At 31.0% G+C, this 17369-nt stretch overlaps 2 protein-coding genes across 4 annotated transcripts in view; both read left to right on the top strand.

Annotated features, from left to right (window-relative positions):
* The first annotated feature begins 595 nt into the window (after window positions 1-595).
* Window positions 596-9262, top strand: LOC111717179 (myosin-6). Its single transcript, XM_023492690.1, has 6 exons — window positions 596-764; window positions 1814-2026; window positions 4178-4591; window positions 5107-5637; window positions 6567-6677; window positions 9101-9262. The coding sequence occupies exons 1-6, from the start codon at window positions 684-686 to the stop codon at window positions 9209-9211; spliced, it is 1461 nt and encodes a 486-aa protein (XP_023348458.1). The 5' UTR covers window positions 596-683; the 3' UTR covers window positions 9212-9262.
* Window positions 9263-14949: 5687 nt separating this feature from the next.
* Window positions 14950-17369, top strand: part of LOC111717154 (uncharacterized) — a 74997-nt gene continuing 72577 nt past the window's right edge. For all 3 annotated transcript variants that reach the window (XM_023492674.1, XM_023492681.1, XM_023492667.1), the window contains exons 1-6: window positions 14950-15040; window positions 15607-15688; window positions 15831-15934; window positions 16268-16320; window positions 16433-16956; window positions 17066-17219. In XM_023492674.1, the coding sequence (XP_023348442.1) occupies window positions 15613-15688; window positions 15831-15934; window positions 16268-16320; window positions 16433-16956; window positions 17066-17219 (911 nt within the window). In that variant the 5' untranslated portion in view covers window positions 14950-15040; window positions 15607-15612. The remainder of the gene's footprint in view (window positions 15041-15606; window positions 15689-15830; window positions 15935-16267; window positions 16321-16432; window positions 16957-17065; window positions 17220-17369) is intronic.

Genomic DNA, 17369 nt, shown 5'->3' with positions numbered 1-17369 from the left:
TAGATGAGAGAGGGATTATGTGTTCTGACTTGAATAAGAATTGAGAAATCAGACAACATATCTTCTTTCAAATTCTCTTTCAATTCTATCCATTCGTCATTTTATACAAAGAAAGAATATTTTGTATGGATTAAATTTTCAATTGAATAACCCGTTAGATTAAATCAAAAATGTTCATATTTTTTCAACAATATCAAGAATAGAAAACTATTGCAAATATCGCTGTGTTTTTCCTTATTGGTCGATAATATCCACGTAGCCGAGATTTTGTCATTTATTTTCACTATTTAAAAATTCCGTAATAATTTTGTTTGCATTAAATGAAATTGTTCCTCTTTACCTAATCTAATTATTTTGGCATTCGTCCCAAAATATGATTTTAAGCCAGATATGCACTATACAGTGTTAAATATTCTCTAGAAACTGTTTTTACTGCATACAGAATTACAAGGGAAATATTTGGAACAAAGAATCCAATTATGATTTTGATAAAAGTTAAATTTAAATCTTTTTAGTTAAAGTTTATTCCCGGATTTAGAAAATTTTCTGACTTCGTGTAACAGTTTCACACTTTTAGTATAAATGAGTTCTTGTTATGAAAAGAACCTCTGTGTACATGTGATTGTGATTTATCGTAATTTGTGATATAATTGTGATACTAATATCCCGTGTTTGATTGAGTGATGAATTTGCATTATTATAACGAAGAAAATGCGTTAAATCGTTTAAATCCTGCAACATCCATTAATACTGCAGCTGCTGAGGTAAACATGGCGAATTATCCGAGGGGTCAGCTGATTATTTATATAGATCACCGTGCAACACTGTACATGAAACTAGACGGATAGGCAGGGGTGGATATCTTGGTCGGGCTCATAATGTAGCTAGAATCTAAGAGTAAAATTAAAGCTCTAGGGTAGAAACTTTTCCATGGAATAATAAAGTTGAAAAATAATAAGATTGTTCATGCTATGCATTAAATCATTTTTGAGGGTTTAAAAAAATTAAATTTATTTTTTCTTTTTCTCAGTGGAGAGCATATGTTTCAATGCTCCCCTCTGGGATTTAATTGACGAATGGTTACCGTGTCTGCACAGTTTGATAATAGCTGAATGTTGGAAATTCAATGCGTTGTGTCTTTACCTGACTTCATTAAAATAGAAATCTACTTAAAGGGAGTGTTCGCGAAAAATGAAAAGGGGTATAGGGTTACGTCGAAAAATATTCGATGGCGATTGCTACTAATCTTACTTCTATCTGTTGCGTCTATACGGAGAAAATTGTTAAAAACGACTTATACCGAAGAATGTATGTTGCAATTTAAACGACGATTAGTTTGCCGCCAGGTGTCTTTGCTCTCGATGTTTCTGCATAGTTCCACGTGGCAGAGTCACCTAGGGGACAAAAAAACGTCGTTGTAAGTGCATTGTATAATGTATATAAAACAAATAAAAAATACTATTAAGAATCAACTATATACGAATGCGTCGGAAAAAACAATGATTATAGGTTGTAATATCTGAATGATTTGTTTGGAATTCCGAATTAAATTGATTATTTACGATCCGAGTCGAATATTTCAACTTTCTGAATTTGTTTGGTCACTATGTTTTTCGGTATAAGTCGTTTTTAAAAATTTTCGACGTAAGCCTATATCCCCTTTCAGTTTTCGCGAACACTCCCTTTAATCTTGTATAAACGTCCTGGAGATATCTGTTTCCGCTGAAAAATTCGATAAAAGCTGAGCTTGAACAAAATTAACAAGCTTACATTCTCTAAACATGCGAAGTCTGCTTACAAATTATACTTTTAGGAAATACGAGGTGATTTAGAGGATGCTTGCAGCAGTGCCAGGGAGCTTCATTCATCAACAAGAAAGCAGCTTACAGAGCTTGGACAGCTGCTCCCGCAGGGAACTCAAGAAAAGCTTTCTAAGACTGAGCTAGCTGCTGAGCAGCTGTTACAGCAGCTAGAGGAGTTGGAAGGTCAACACAAGAGGGCAAGAACAGTTAGATATGAATTCCAGGTAAATTATTTTATCTTAATAGAAACTGCAAACATTAAGTGATTATTTTCAATTTTTTGCTCTCTGTAAAGTGACAGAAATAATTAAGGAAATTGTTAGAATTAATCACTTTTCAAGCAAGAAAAAAGACAATATCTTTGCAATTATATTTTAAACTTAAATTATTTCATCCAACAGAATTCATAGTTTGAAACATCTAATATACATTGGGTTACACAAATATTGGGATTAGAAAAAGACTCAATTCCTTTTTTGAAAGTAATATTTTAAAAGTCCAGCCTACCCTGGCCGTTACAAAAGTGGTCACGGTACAATTTTAAATAGATCAGAATTGAAAGTGTTAAATTTTTTAATTTTTGTTAAAATGCATATAAAAAAATGTATTTATTTTCAATTTTTTAAATTATCAGATTCTTGAAGATATTCCTTTGTTTTAGTGTTTATCGTATACCCTTTGTATAATTACATTTACCCATGGTTTACGTTTTTACTCTTAGTTTGCTCTAGTGTACGGTGTACCTAAACTTAATTCTTATTATTTTCTTTTATTTTTTATTTTTATTCTTTTTTATGTGAATCTTACAGTTAACTATTTGTAAGGCGTTGGTGAGATACTAGATTTATATAGTAGTTTACAACTTTACAAGTACAATTTGACATAAAAAAAATAATATAAATATGGCATTTGACGGGAGGCAGTGTGTGAACATTTGTAATTGTATAGCCAAATCTAATATATGAACATTGTACAGTATTCCCTGTGTACCAGGGGGGGGGGGGGGTATTATTAAGCTTGGTAGAGAACAAGTTGGATTAGTGCTGCTGGGAAAAAATGATTATTTCCAAATTTATAGAATGTGCAATGAAACAATTTTATCAGTTGGATCAATGTGGAAATGTTCCACGGTTCATTATTATCTTTTTCATGCATTAAGAACCATGAAAGAATTGTTTTTTGAAAACTTAAGTCTAATGTTTAAAGGGAGTGACCGGCTATGTAAGGTAGTTGAATTGAGTATGCAATGCTGTGGAAAACTTCTTTCGGATTCATTTGAGACATATTAAACTTTTTAAAGATCTGTATATCCTGAGTTTGAGCGCAAATTCGACGTTCAAAACTCCAACTTTGGGAGTAGATACGTTTTCAGAATTAGTTTTTTTAAATTATTAAATAACGACAACGAAAAATAAAGTAAAAATTATACAGAAATCTAATTAGATGGTTAGGAACATGTTTCTCAAAAGAAAGGAATTGAGTTTTTGTTACAAATTTAAATTTTCTAATCCCTATATCTTCGCAACAAGATAATGCAAACTTAAATTATTTGATCTAATGGAAATCATAGTTTGAAATATCTAAGCTGTACGTCATTGAGTTCCAAAGATATAGGTTAGAACAGCAGATTTTGTGGCAAAGACTCAATTCCTTTGTCAATAAATCAATGCTAAAATCGATTATTTCGTTTTCATTATTATATTGAATTTCTTATTTTCTTTGAATTTCTTAGCAGATTTCTTCAAATTCTTCAAATGTCGTCTTTTCAATTATAATTCTAGAAAATCTGCAGAATTCTTTGTTACACATTTTCCTCTAAAGTTATTAATAAGGAAAAAATTAATTGTAAAGGAATTCAGCCTTTGCCGTAAACTTAAACTTTTTAATCCCTATATTTTTACAACCTGATGGTGTACATCGTTGATAAGTCTTAGATTAATTGATTAAACATAATTCTTAGTAGAAATATCTTATTGGTCTATATTCGACATTAGGTTGCAAAGATTCAACACTCTGACAGTCTAAACTCACATAAACTACAACGAAGTACATCCTGTTTGTATTGACATACATTTAGTTATGTTTTCATCTCTTAGTCATAATCCGGAGAAAATCGCGTGAAAGGCTTTCGTATACTTTGATATTTAAAATATATAGAGTGTTAATAATATAAAATATATAGAGTGTTAATTAATTTAAAATATATAGAGTGTTAATTAATATAAAATATATAGCGTGTAAAATAGCAAATACAAAAGGTTTTCAAATAGCAAATCAAGCATATCCATTATCCACAATACAATAGTGCCTGCAGCTCAAAATCCCTAGTTCACTATGTACATCTAAGAGTTCTGATTTGATTTGATTTTGTTAAGGTTGATGTTGAGGAAGTGCAGTTTTGGATTTCTAGATCGGAATCCAAGATACAGGATAGAAATCTTCAACCTCATCTGCTGAAGGATAACCTGAACCAGATCCAAGGAGAGGTGGGCGGTATTACTGAGCAGCTCGACAACCTAACCACCAATGGAAAGATTATCATCGCCAACACGAATAATCAACCAGAGAAAGAACTGGTTCAATCAACCATATCTAATTTATCTGATCAGCTGACACAGTTAAAACAGCTGATCGAGGAGAAGAAGAATGCTGCAAACGACGCCATTGACGCATGGCAAAAGTTCCTGAGTATGGAGGCAATGGTTCGGGGTTGGATTGAGGAAAAGAAAACTTTCCTTACTGAACCTCTTACTTTTACTAGTCTCAGCTCAGCCAAACTCAAACTTCAGGTGGGCCAACTGCATTATTTGTTTCTATTTTTTATTTTTATAAAGTATCTTCTAAATAATTTGAGAGTGCTTAATTTATGAACGACAATTTTTAGAAAGATTTTATTTTAAGCATTCAAATTAAGATAATACTAAATAAGATCTCCTTAATTACATATTTCAAGTTTACACAACTGGATTAAATTTACAAAGTCATGTAAAGGAACTAAAGAATCACCACATACTCTTATTTTCTAATCATTGTAATCTTGTCTTTGTAACCTGATGGAGTAAACCTTTCAAACTTTGACTGTTTTATCTATCAGAATACAAAGTTTGATAAAAAAGTTTACGACATCAGGTTGCAAAGTATATAGTGATTAGAATTGGTGGCTAGTGTTCAGCTCCTTTACAACAGATTTTTTTAATGCCAAATATAAATATTAAATGAAAATGATAATATTAAATGCTAAACGTCACTGTAATATTATTTTCCTTTACATTCTAAAATGTTAAATTAACTTTACAATTTCTAGGACTACAACGCTACCATTAAGTCCATCAAGAACGTGAATAAGAACGTCGAGGAAATGACGCGAGAACTCGGTAAGATAACCTCGGTTGGATCTGCAGGAGATCTCCAGGAGAAGCTGAGTGATACGGAGAAGGATAAGTCGGAGATAGAGTCTGGTCTACAAGAACGGAACGCTTTGCTCCTGGAGCTGACCGAGGAGTGGGATCAGTGTGAGAGAAAGCTGAAGGATACAAGAGTATGGGCTGGGAAAGCCCGTGATAGTCTGGAGTCTTTGCAAAATAAAAAACGTCCTCTCCGGGACCAGCTGAATCTCCGGGAGAAAATGGTGAACGATATTACGATACAGCGCAGGCGGGCAATGATGTCACTGGAGAAACTACAGATTCATTTCACAGAGGAGATGGAAGGAGACCAGGACATTCATGTCTTGGGACGGGAGATAGACTCGGACCTGGAGAAGCTGAACCAGGAGATCAAGGATCAGACCCAGGTCCTAGAGTCTTGTCTTTCTCAGCTGGATCAATATCATCAGGTAAAAACATAATCTTTTTACAGTACTTTGGTAAAGAACCTGATTTTCCGACTTCAGCTCTAATTCTCGTTTCTCTATTTACTTTGCAACCAGATTGTTAATCTTTGGTTCTTTGACAATTTTATTTAGCGGAATTCATTGTTTGAAATATCAAAGTCAGAATTTAACAAATAAATCATTGATAGATCTTATTTACATAAATATTTATTTAAAACATTGACTATAACATATATTGTATTGCACTGAAATCTCAAAATATTATTCAACATTACAAAATTCTTAGCAACATTTTATGATAAAAGATGAAAAAAATTCTACTGTTTTCTGTTTCTCACTGCACAATATAAAAAATATTAATTTTATGAGGGCCTTAAATAAAGAATATTTCCTTTCCTTTAAACTTGTTGGTGAATTTCGAGTTAAAAATATTTACATTGAGCAAATTTATTGAAGTGTAAAAACACGAAATTCAAAATATTGTATTTTTATCCTTATGATATCGTCAATCATTGTGTAAATAAAACTGTATGAGCTTTTATCTATTTTTGAATTTAGAATGTTAATTCATTTTATAATTTAATTTTTCAGCTTTAATGTAAATGAATATAAAAAAACTGTTCACCTTTGCTTTAATCAATATCAAGTAAACGATTTTAAGAAGATCTAAACCATATGTTTACATGAAAGAACGCAGTTTTAAAACCCCCCCCGTGAAAAAGTTAAAAACATTTATTTTCGCTTTTTACGCCAGAAGAAAAATGTTTGTATCAAATACTTTAAAAACAAACAAATTTCAAAATAAAGCAGATTTGCCACCATCAATGCACAACAAATGTTCAACTTTGTGTTTTTAAATCTATTTTGTAATTACTTGTACCAAAACTTTCACCCGCGACAAAGCTCTAGATATAAATAAATATTTATTTTAGGAGATTGGTGTTCTACGGCAGAAAATATTGTCCTGTGAAGGAGAATTAAGAACTGTCTCTAGTCCGGCTTATCTAGCCAAGGACAGGGACAGGGCAGTAGCAGAACAATCGGTATGTAATTCAATATTGGATTCTTCAAATATAAACAAAATGGGTCCAATTTTCAAATCTCTATATCTTTGCAAACTGATGGTGTAAACCGTTGATATTTCAAACTTAGACTGTTTGATCCAACATAATTCACAGTTTGGAATATAAAAGGTATACGACATTGGGTTCCAAAGATATAGAGATTAGAAAATCAGAGTTTGTGGCAAAAACTCAACTCCTTTAATACAATTTTAAGTGGAACCAACCATATTTAAGCCGCGGCTCAAATTCTTTAAATTCGGCCTCTAGTTGTGTGGATATCTCTGTATATTTACTGTTTACCTATAACTATTCCAGACTGATTTAAGCTCCATACAACATATTGCAATCGTTGCTACAGAAGACGCCAGCAGAAATATCACTGCAATATTTTATTATCATTAAAGGCTAAATTTTGTCTTGTTCTAAATAAATCAAAGTTTCAATTCCATTCAAGTAAATACATATTATACTAAGTATTAACATAAGTTTTTTAATTCGAAGCAAAAAATGATTTTTTTGTAAATCATGTCAGAAAAAGTTCTACGTTTGCTGCAATTATTGTAGCACTTCATTGGCACAAATGAAAAAGGGGAGAAAGCATTTATATTCTTATAAAAAAAATAGCAAAAACTAAAATTTTAAAACCGTATTATCCGATTTTTCCATATTGCCCAGAGCTATTATTGTCAGATTTTTTTTAAGTCTTCTAAATATAACATTTAGTTCGGACGCTATGATCAAAATATGACTCAATGTAGGATTGTATCGGTTAGCCTGACAATCCCCAAGAATACAAATTAAAATCTAAATTGACATATATTTAATTACCAAGAAATATTGCAACCTCAGAATCCATACTTTATTCCTTCATAATTTTAAATTCTGAAATAATATAACTTATAAAGATAATTAAACAGATTTTTGTCTGTTTTAAAAATAAACAAAAAATATTTATAGTTTTCAATCTAAACCTTTTCTTTGTATTTACTCTCTCTTTTCAAAATTTTGTTGGAACTTTAAAATTTTGAATCCAATATGACAAATATTAAATTCTTGATTTTTTTTCAAAGAAAACTACGTTTAAATATTTTGAATTAAAATGTTAATATTTTCATATTTAACACAATATTAACGTATTGTAAGAATATTACTTGTCCAATAAAGATATTTAAAGAAAAGTTCTAAGAATATATAGAAGATGAAGAAGAAGTTTATAAATTAAGATTTCCCAGATTTTGTGCTCCGAGAACCCAGCTCTCTAATCAGTTATCGTAAATCCGTCCTAACCTTGGAAGATAAAGGGTTGGAAAATATATATTTATAATCCCTCTTCTTTTATCTTAAATAAAATTTCCTCTGTAATTGGAGTGTGCAGTATATATATTACATAGTTCCAAGCTATAACTTTTCTAATATTTTATCAATATATTCTATTATATTTTGTCATAAAGGGTTAATATATACTCCATCAATATTTACAACGGTTTACCTTTAAACCTTTATTCGAGAAATCATGAAAAATGTTATATTCTGCCAATTTTTTTCTTTTTATCTGCTGCATAAATCTGCAAGTCAGTTTTATAGAGGAACCACAGTTGGATGTTATCAATTTTTAGAAAAATAAGGAAACTGTCGTCATCGTTGCTCGGCTACCTTTATAAGGCTTTAAATTGAGGGTAACTTGAAATTACGTTGACACTCCCAATAAGGAACCATATATTTTTTAAATTGAGGGCAACTTGAAATTACGTTGACACTCCCAATAAGGAACCATATTTTTTAAATTGAGGGTAACTTGAAATTACGTTGACACTCCCAATAAGGAACCATATATTTTTCAAATTGAGGGTAACTTGAAATTACGTTGACACTCCCAATAAGGAACCATATTTTTTTTATTTTACTTTTAAGAAATATATTTGTATATTTTTTATTTTACTTTTAAGAAATGTATTCGTATATTTTTTATTTTACTTTTAAGAAATATATTCGTATATTTTTTATTTTACTTTTAAGAACTACAGGGTGTCCCACATCATATTAGACCGAGAACGGGTCTAAATTACGATTTTCGGGACTAATTAGAAAATTTTGTTTTGTAAACGTTCTTTGGTCGAGACGCTTGAGTCCCTTACTTCTTGCCTTTTCTTGTCTTGTTTTACTTCTAACTGTTATTTCCACATTTTTGATATTAGTTAACAGTTTTTTAATAAGTATATACAATAAATACCTGCATCTTACAACTATTTATAGTAAAGTTTATTATATTTGATTTATATTGTACTACTAGATATAGCTTTACACAAACATAACAAAATATTTCTATAAATTATAAGTATTTACTAACATTGGTCATAAAATGTATACTTTAATATTTTGTCTCAAAAATATCTGCATAATAGGCTTGTAGAGAGAGAATAAAAGGTTTCCAGTCCAAAATCACAGCATTTACCCAGCGAATGAATCTAATCAACCAGCGAGGAACTCCCGATCAGGATTCAATTACGTCATAGTAAACAAACAAATGAAAATAAACCTGTGTCGATCAAAAAAAAATATCACGGCAAACACAAATTTCAGACCGACCAGATCTTAAAGGAACATTTTTTTCCACTAGTCCAAAAAGTCGAAAAGAACATTTCGATTAAAAATCTAATCTTAGAAAAAATTTTAGTCATAAACGTGTTCTTGGCCTTGCATTCGAAGGCTGGTAACGTATTGAATCAGAATTAACTAATACCAAATATTTATCAAAATTAAGCTATATTGTTTAATTTGAAACTTTGCCATACAAATTATCAATGCAATTTCCTAATTGTATGAAGTTTCAGATACTTCACTTTTTATAATATATCTGTTTAGTAATTTCTATTATAATTGTTTTATGCTAATTAATGTTAAAATGAACTATTTTTTAAGTTCTAACCGAATGGTGCTAATTTTTGCTGTTAAAAATCTAATCCAGCCAACCTCTTCTAGTCGCTGCTCTTTATATAAAATTGTTATATTTTGTAATTTGAAATAAATTTACAAGTTTATCTTTATTATGTTTGGTTAGAGAATAGGATTCAAGGAATAGAGCTGATATATTTCATTTCCATTTTGTTGTGGAATAAATAAATTTTTTAAGATGTTAACTGAACAGTCAACACTTACCCCAAACTCAAATTTTGTAATCCTTTAATCTTTGCAACTTGGTGGTGAAAACTAGTGATATTTCCAATTTTACTTAGTACACTAAGCAAAATTAATAGTTTGAAATGTCAAAAGTCTACCATGTTAGGTTACAAAGAAATAAGGAATGGAAAGTTAGAGTTTGAGGGAAGCGTTGTTTAGTTCTAGATTTAACTATGATTATAATTTATAGTTTATAGTTTACAGAAAAATTAAAGAAATGTTTAGATGAATTATTTTGAATTCCCCCACCCCCCACCCGATTGAATTAAGTAAAACAAGTAAGTTAAAAAAGAATTCACTATTGAGAGGAATTATGATTTATTGCTTTTTTAAATCCTAATTGCAATGCATGTAAAGTATGTTTGTATATCAAACTTTGCGTCTCAAATAACCTGGTGCAATTAACCTAATTTAGAAATTGCACCGCAACAGTGCAATTTCATTAAGTAAATAAAGGAATTGAGGTTTTGCCACAAACTTAAATTTTCGAATTCCAATATCTTAGCGACCTGATGTTGTACACATTTGATATTTCAAACTGAGATAAGTTGAGCTAACATAATTCACAGTTTGAAATATCTAAGGTCTACGACATTTGGTTTGAACAATACAAGGACTGGAGAATCAGAGTTTGTTGCAAAGAATCAATTCCTTTGCATTAAGGTCCCAACGTCTAGTTTTACATACAACATCGTTTGTAAAATAATCTAAATAATAGATTTTCAAGATTTTAAATAATCCGCTATTTTTTTTTAAATATTATGACATTTAGAGTCTCTTATTTCTGATTAATAAAAAGGACTATATAAAGAATATATTATAAAAAAATTAAATTTTAAAATTATTGATTTATTAATTCATTAACTAATTTACTCATCGCTCTTTATCCTATATATTAAAGGTTGGATTGTTTTATCTAATTTAATATTTGTTCTTCTGTGTGGGGTATAAAAAACAGACACTTTCTATGAACTTTATCAAGAAAATTATTGCTTCAACAAGACATATTTATTATGTATGCCTAGCTTGTCTACTGGTTTATTTTTTAGTATTTCACTTCACAATCTGTAGTGAAATCAGTGAGACCTTAAAAATGTTAATTTCATCCAATAAATCCGAAATCTGCAAACAAAAATGAAATGGTCATTGTTTTAAAATGTCAAGTAAAGTAATAATCAAATGCTAAAGTTATTACTAAAAAAGTGGTATTTTATCTTAGTAAACTTTAAACAATTCCGATAATTCAGTTTTTTCTGTAATCATAACAAACTGACGAGGTTATTGATTGAAAACTTTAAATTTTATCGATTTTTTTGCAATTTAGCAAAAATCTGCTCTGAAGTCCTTGTATAGGTAAATATCAATGCACATATATCATAAGGCCGGATGCATGTTAAATTTACCTTAAAATACATATTTCATAACTTGTTTCAAGTGGGTTTTCGGAAATATCTTAAGAAAGGGAAAAGAATTAAAAAATATGACACTTTTTGATTGAAAATAAGGCCCGAGAGTTCATATAACACCCTGAAAAAATTATCCAATAATTGGAGTAAGTGTCAAGTTCAGTGTTCAAGGCTAAGCGGAATCCCAACCAAATGTGTTCAAAACCAAGTAGAATTACAGCTTGAAGTTTTATTTTGGAAATTTGCCAACATGAAAGTTTAACTTTGATTTCACTTGATTTAAGAAGATCCATTATTATATATTCTATTTGATATATTTTGATTCGCCTAATCCTGTTGTATTTGTTGTGAACATATATTCTTGTTGTAATAATATAGTATCTTCTTAAATCCCAAATTGTTAGTTTAGTGACCCCTGTGACGCCTTTCACATTCCTTAACCCCTCACGTGCTTTTTCTGATTTTAAAAAGGCAGTATCGTATTTATATTTACTGAACATCTATCAGGCAGATGGGTCAATTAGTCTTAAAGAGAGATAACTATACCTCAAGCAGGCTAAACTGCCTTTTTAAATAAGAAATACTCCTGGGCCTCAGAAATACAAAGAATATTTCTTTATATATTATTCTGATCAAGAGGTCATTTGGGTTTCTCAGAACTCACCCTTAAAAATATACTTATTATTACAGCTGGAACTATTTAACATATCACTCTAATTCTTAGATTCTTAACTTTTAAGGAAAGGTAATTTAAAGAATTTTTGTAATGCAAAGAGTAGTGGATGTAGAGGAAAAACTTGTAGGAAGGCCTTTTTGAAAAGAAATAGCCTGTGACCAAATAACAATAACGGATAGTTTGGCTAAAATTTAGATCCTTTTTGTAAAGCTCTTTAATTTTTGTTATTTTTTTAAAACCACCCAAGCATTTAAGTTATCTCTTTTTATGAGCTGGCCTTTGAAATTGCGTTATATCACAGTTTCTCAATCTTCATACTCTGTTCACTCGGTTCATTTACCATCCCCAATCGTTAATATTTATTTATTAGCTGCAGTTTTTCACCCCAGGCAACCGAGGATTTGAATATATTTTGCTGAGCGGAGACTTTCTAATGTTTTCATCATGTTTCAAGGTCAACCTCGTCAAGGTTCGACTCAGGGGGGGAGGTATATAACTTTTATAAAAAAGAAATTATGGTAGACGTGTTTTTGTAACTGAATTATAAAAACGCATTAAAAAGGGACAGAATTGAATTCATTTCCATGTTATACAATATTTTTTTTTAACTTGAACGGTTTACTTGTAATAATTCTTATCGATATGTTCTGCTTTGGTTCAAAGTAACGAAGAAATCTGCTAAATTCACTTTAAAACCGGTTCATCGGTTGGTTTCAATGTATATTCTGGCTCTCAGGAACATCTTTCAAGGGTAAGAGACTTGACTGTAATCCTAAGTTTAAAGGATTGTGTATTAATTGTTATTCATAAAAATTGAACCATCCCATTAATCCGAATCCCCACTGTACTCTCAAGAAATCCTCCTTTTTCTTTCTTTTTGTAGACAATGAAGTAAAAAACCTGTGAACCTCGTTATATATCCCTATCTTCTGATTATAATCTTGAACTAAATACCCGGTAGTAATCTAATATACTATAGTTCATCTACACACACACACATATATATTCTTTATTTTATTCTTGCATTCAACCTTATCAATCTTCTACAGAAGCCAAACCTACAGAAAAAAAAGAAAAAATACCGACTCCTATAATTTTTACATATTTGTCTGACCCTCTAAATAATCCATGTATCTGAGAACCTAATGTATTTACAGTGATTTGTAAAACATTTTTCTCAAATATTCCTGAGCATTTTCTATTATCTGTTAATGCCCCCGAGACCTAAAAGCAGAATCTTTCCGTTCTTGAGTTCAAGTGATCTATGCCCCTAAAACCAGCTAACATATTGCCCCTGAGATTAGCATATATAGCCCCCTTAAATGTTATCTGTTTGCCACATCTGACCTATCTTACTGAAAACGTATCTGTTTGCCCCTTAGATTAGCTTACTGAAGTTCCTAAAAATGTATCTGTTTGCCCCTGATATCAGGTAATATATTCCCCTGAAAATGATAGTAGTATCTGTTGGCACCTGAAAATGTATTTGTGTACCCCTGAGATCAGCTGACCTATGCCCCAGCTGAAAATGTATTTGTGTACCCCTGAGATCAGCTGACCTATGCCCCAGCCGAAAATGTATTTGTGTACCCCTGAGATCAGTTGACCTATGCCCCAGCTGAAAATGTATTTCTGTACCCCTGAGATATGCTCCAGCTGAAATTGTATTTGTGTACCCCTGAGATCAGCAGACCTTTGCCCCAGCTGAAAATGTATTTGTGTACCCCTGAGATCAGCTGACCTGTGCCCCAGCTGAAAATGTATTTGTGTACCCCTGAGATCAGCAGACCTATGCCCCAGCTGAAAATGTATTTGTGTACCCATGAGATCAGCTGACCTATGCCCCAGCAGAAAACGAACCAACCTATACACCTGAAAATGTATTTGTTGGCCCTTAAAATGTATTTGCTTGCCATTGCGAGCAATATCTGTTTGCCCCTAAACTGTAATTGTGTGCCCCTAAGATCAGCTGACCGCTAGACTAGCCAAGGTTTGCATTCCAACGTGATCTTCAGGCCGAGCAGCTTCATTACCTAATTCTAGGCTAGCAAATATACACAGTTATACAATATATAACAACAGTTTATTTCTCTTAATTTTAAACACTTATATTTTTTAATCTTGATTATCATTGTTATTATTATTATTATTATTATTATTGGAGGTAAAGTTTTGAATCCTGACCCCCAATACACTTTTTCTTTTATTACTTGATTTAATAAATGTTGGTTCGAATTATTAATATTATTTTTATTATCATTATTGATATACTTTTTTCTACAATTTTGTATTATTACTGTGATCATTATTTTTAAGTTTAGAAAGTTTGATTTTTGATGAATAAATTTTAAAATTTTTGTCGTGTATTTTCTAGAAAACATATTGTTCCTTGCTTCATATGGCTCAACGCCAATACGCCAATTTTTTTACGTCATATTGAACATATTGAACCTGTAACTGAAAAATACTTTTTAAGCCATGGCATGATTAGATAAAAAATAACTTCTTTATGCGTAAAATGTATATTTTGCTACTTTTCAAACATATTTAACAAGTCTAGTAAATGTCACTATGACGTCAATTGTTAAGCATATGATATGCACAAGAGAGGTGGGGGGGGGGTGTTTGCTTTATCATTTTAACAAATACTTGGTATTTTTGAAAACATACGTGAGTCATTCTCGAATATAAAATACTAAAATTGTAAAACGTGTTCACCGGTCCTCATACTCTCTGGCCGGGGACCTAGAAAATGCTCGGAATTTAAAGGAAATAAATATTTTTAATGGTAAAATTCCAAATTTTCTAGAAACAGCTTAGACAACTAAATTATCTCGTTCTATTTGATTATTTGAGAGCTGCAACAATAATATTCTTCTTTAGAACCATGATATGTAACGATTACAGAAATACTAAAATTTTTGATAAGAAGTTAAATTATGGTTTTCAAAATCATTTTTATTGTGACTGTAATGATATTGCTGTGTACAGTATGAGTGTATAGAATGATAAAAGAACACTCCTTAGTCTTGAAGAATGTTTACTAAGACGTAGTTCACAGTTTACCAGTGCTCAGTATCTAGGGATTAACAATGGAAAACGTGTTAGCATTCATTTATTACGTCATTCTCATTCTCATCCATGCTTTCACTGATTGCCTTTGTAGTGCTGTCTTCATCTTTTCGGAGAAGAAAAGTTTTCATTCATGTTGAACATTATCAGGACATCAAATAAAGAATGAATGGGGTTCGGGTTGCAGGAAAGAAATTTGTAAATATAAGACTCCTTCCCGTCTTCAATTAGTTCTATCTGTTTGCTGTCTTCATTCTTAAGTTCATCCTTTTTTCTGAAATTTTTTGTTGTTGACAATTTTTGATTAGGCCTAATTGGAATTAGACGTTTATTGGATATATACAAACAAGTTGAATATATACAAAAAATGAAAATTGTGTACCTCAAAAAAAAAACTTAAAATCGCCTGGGACGATGTAACTTTATATTCATAAAAAACCTGTCAGATTTCTAAAAGATGATAAATGCTTTCCAAGGCATAAAAATTGAATCTGTAGCGTTGAAAGTTTATTCCCATTACAAAATTTGACACATCATCACTTATGCATTAAAGCTTTCCATCTATAAATGTTTAAAGTGGAAAATGGAAGAGGATATCTCCAGATCTTATTCTAACATTGTGTCGGGACTTCCAGGCCCAAGAAGACATGACGACTCAGGAATTTAACAAAACAGTGTTTTACACATTTCTTCAAAAATTTTAATCAAACACAGATTTTATGTCCTTTCTCAATATTTGGAATTCTTCTTATTTGTGAAATTTTGTGTTATTGGATTTAACACTTTTGTTTTTCTGATCAGAAAACACAACTAATCCATCACAAGAAGAATTTCAAGGAAGAAGAGAGGAACGAAAGGGAATAAACAGAGATAGAAATACATTACCAAAAGCCAGACAAAGACAGGAATAAAGAGAAAGAAATATGTTCGAATGGTTGCTAAATACAATCAAATTAGATATTTGAATATCTTTCCAAAGTTTAGATCATCAATGTTTTAATCTTTTATAATAAAAGAAACCACATTTTAATATATTTTAATAGTTTAATTAATACTTTAATCTCCTGATAAATGGGACCACAAGATCTTTTCAAACTTAAGATTAATATTTTAATCTCCTGATAAATGGGACCACAAGATCTTTTCAAGCTTATGATTAATACTTTAATCTCCTGATAAATGGGACCACAAGATCTTTTCAAACTTAAGATTAATATTTTAATCTCTTATAAAAAAAGGGACCACCATGTCCAGATGTTTTGGCTTATTCCACAAGAACTTTCACCAACAGGAGAGTTCACAACATTTGTTTAAATCATTGAGCAGCTAATGTAAATCCTTACAAACTGATTTTAAAATTATTTTGGCAATTTGTTATTTAACAATGTTGTTTATGTCTGTAGGAACTACATGTCCCGATCAAGTTATTATGATTCAAGAGAACACATTCATAACAGCTGTGAAGCTGTCAGCAGTTCAAGAGAAAGGGTTTACAACACAACCTACAGAACCCATTCTTCAAGAGAAAAGGTTTATGATAATAAACCCAGCACACTGCCAAGATCCTATGGGAGAAAAGAATCAAAGGAGGAGAATAGAGAAAAGTCGGGAACATTGCCCAGATATAATAGAACTCCGAGACAAAGAACCTATTCAGGAGGAGATCAGGGAGTCTATAGAGGACATGGACGAGGAGGAACACAAGCTCCTAGTCTCAGGAGGATTAATAAACAGAGGGAGATCAAACAACAGACAGATAGCAGGACTAGAAGAGCGCAGTCTCTTCCTAAACAAGATTCTGCCACATCCAGAAATCAATTATCAAAATCCTTAATGACTATGTGGACACCAGATGGGAAATGCTTGTCTTTCGCTGATATGCTGAAAGGGGGATCTAACAATGACTTAGATCAGTGTGCTATAAAAGGTATTCTGAGTTTAACATCCTAGATAAATCCAAATTGAAAAAAATGATTTAATAAATAAAATGAATATTTTACATTTTTGTTTGTTGATAATAATTCTAAAATGTTAAGGTCCGTCAAGTAATTTGAAAGAGATTGAAACCATTGAGCAGGAGAAGGTTACAACTGACATGAATTTAAAATCATTTAATACACAAGACCAAAGTAATAATGATAATACACACATGGAAACCTCTGTGGAGAAAGCATCTGTAGAAACCACTAGGAATGTCAAAATTTTATATTTTATTTTTTAAAGAAGTAAAAAATTCGTTAGAGGTTGTAAGTTGTTTTAATTTTTTACATTTTAAATTACATATGGCTTAAAAATTTAACCTATATTTTAGTTAAATTTACAGTTGAAATTCTAATATTA

Source organism: Eurytemora carolleeae, unplaced genomic scaffold, assembly GCF_000591075.1.
Source record: "Eurytemora carolleeae unplaced genomic scaffold, Eaff_2.0 scaffold1, whole genome shotgun sequence".
Lineage (NCBI taxonomy): Eukaryota > Metazoa > Arthropoda > Copepoda > Calanoida > Temoridae > Eurytemora > Eurytemora carolleeae.
Note: the sequence above shows the minus strand (reverse complement) of the source record. Positions and strands in the feature narration are given on the sequence as shown.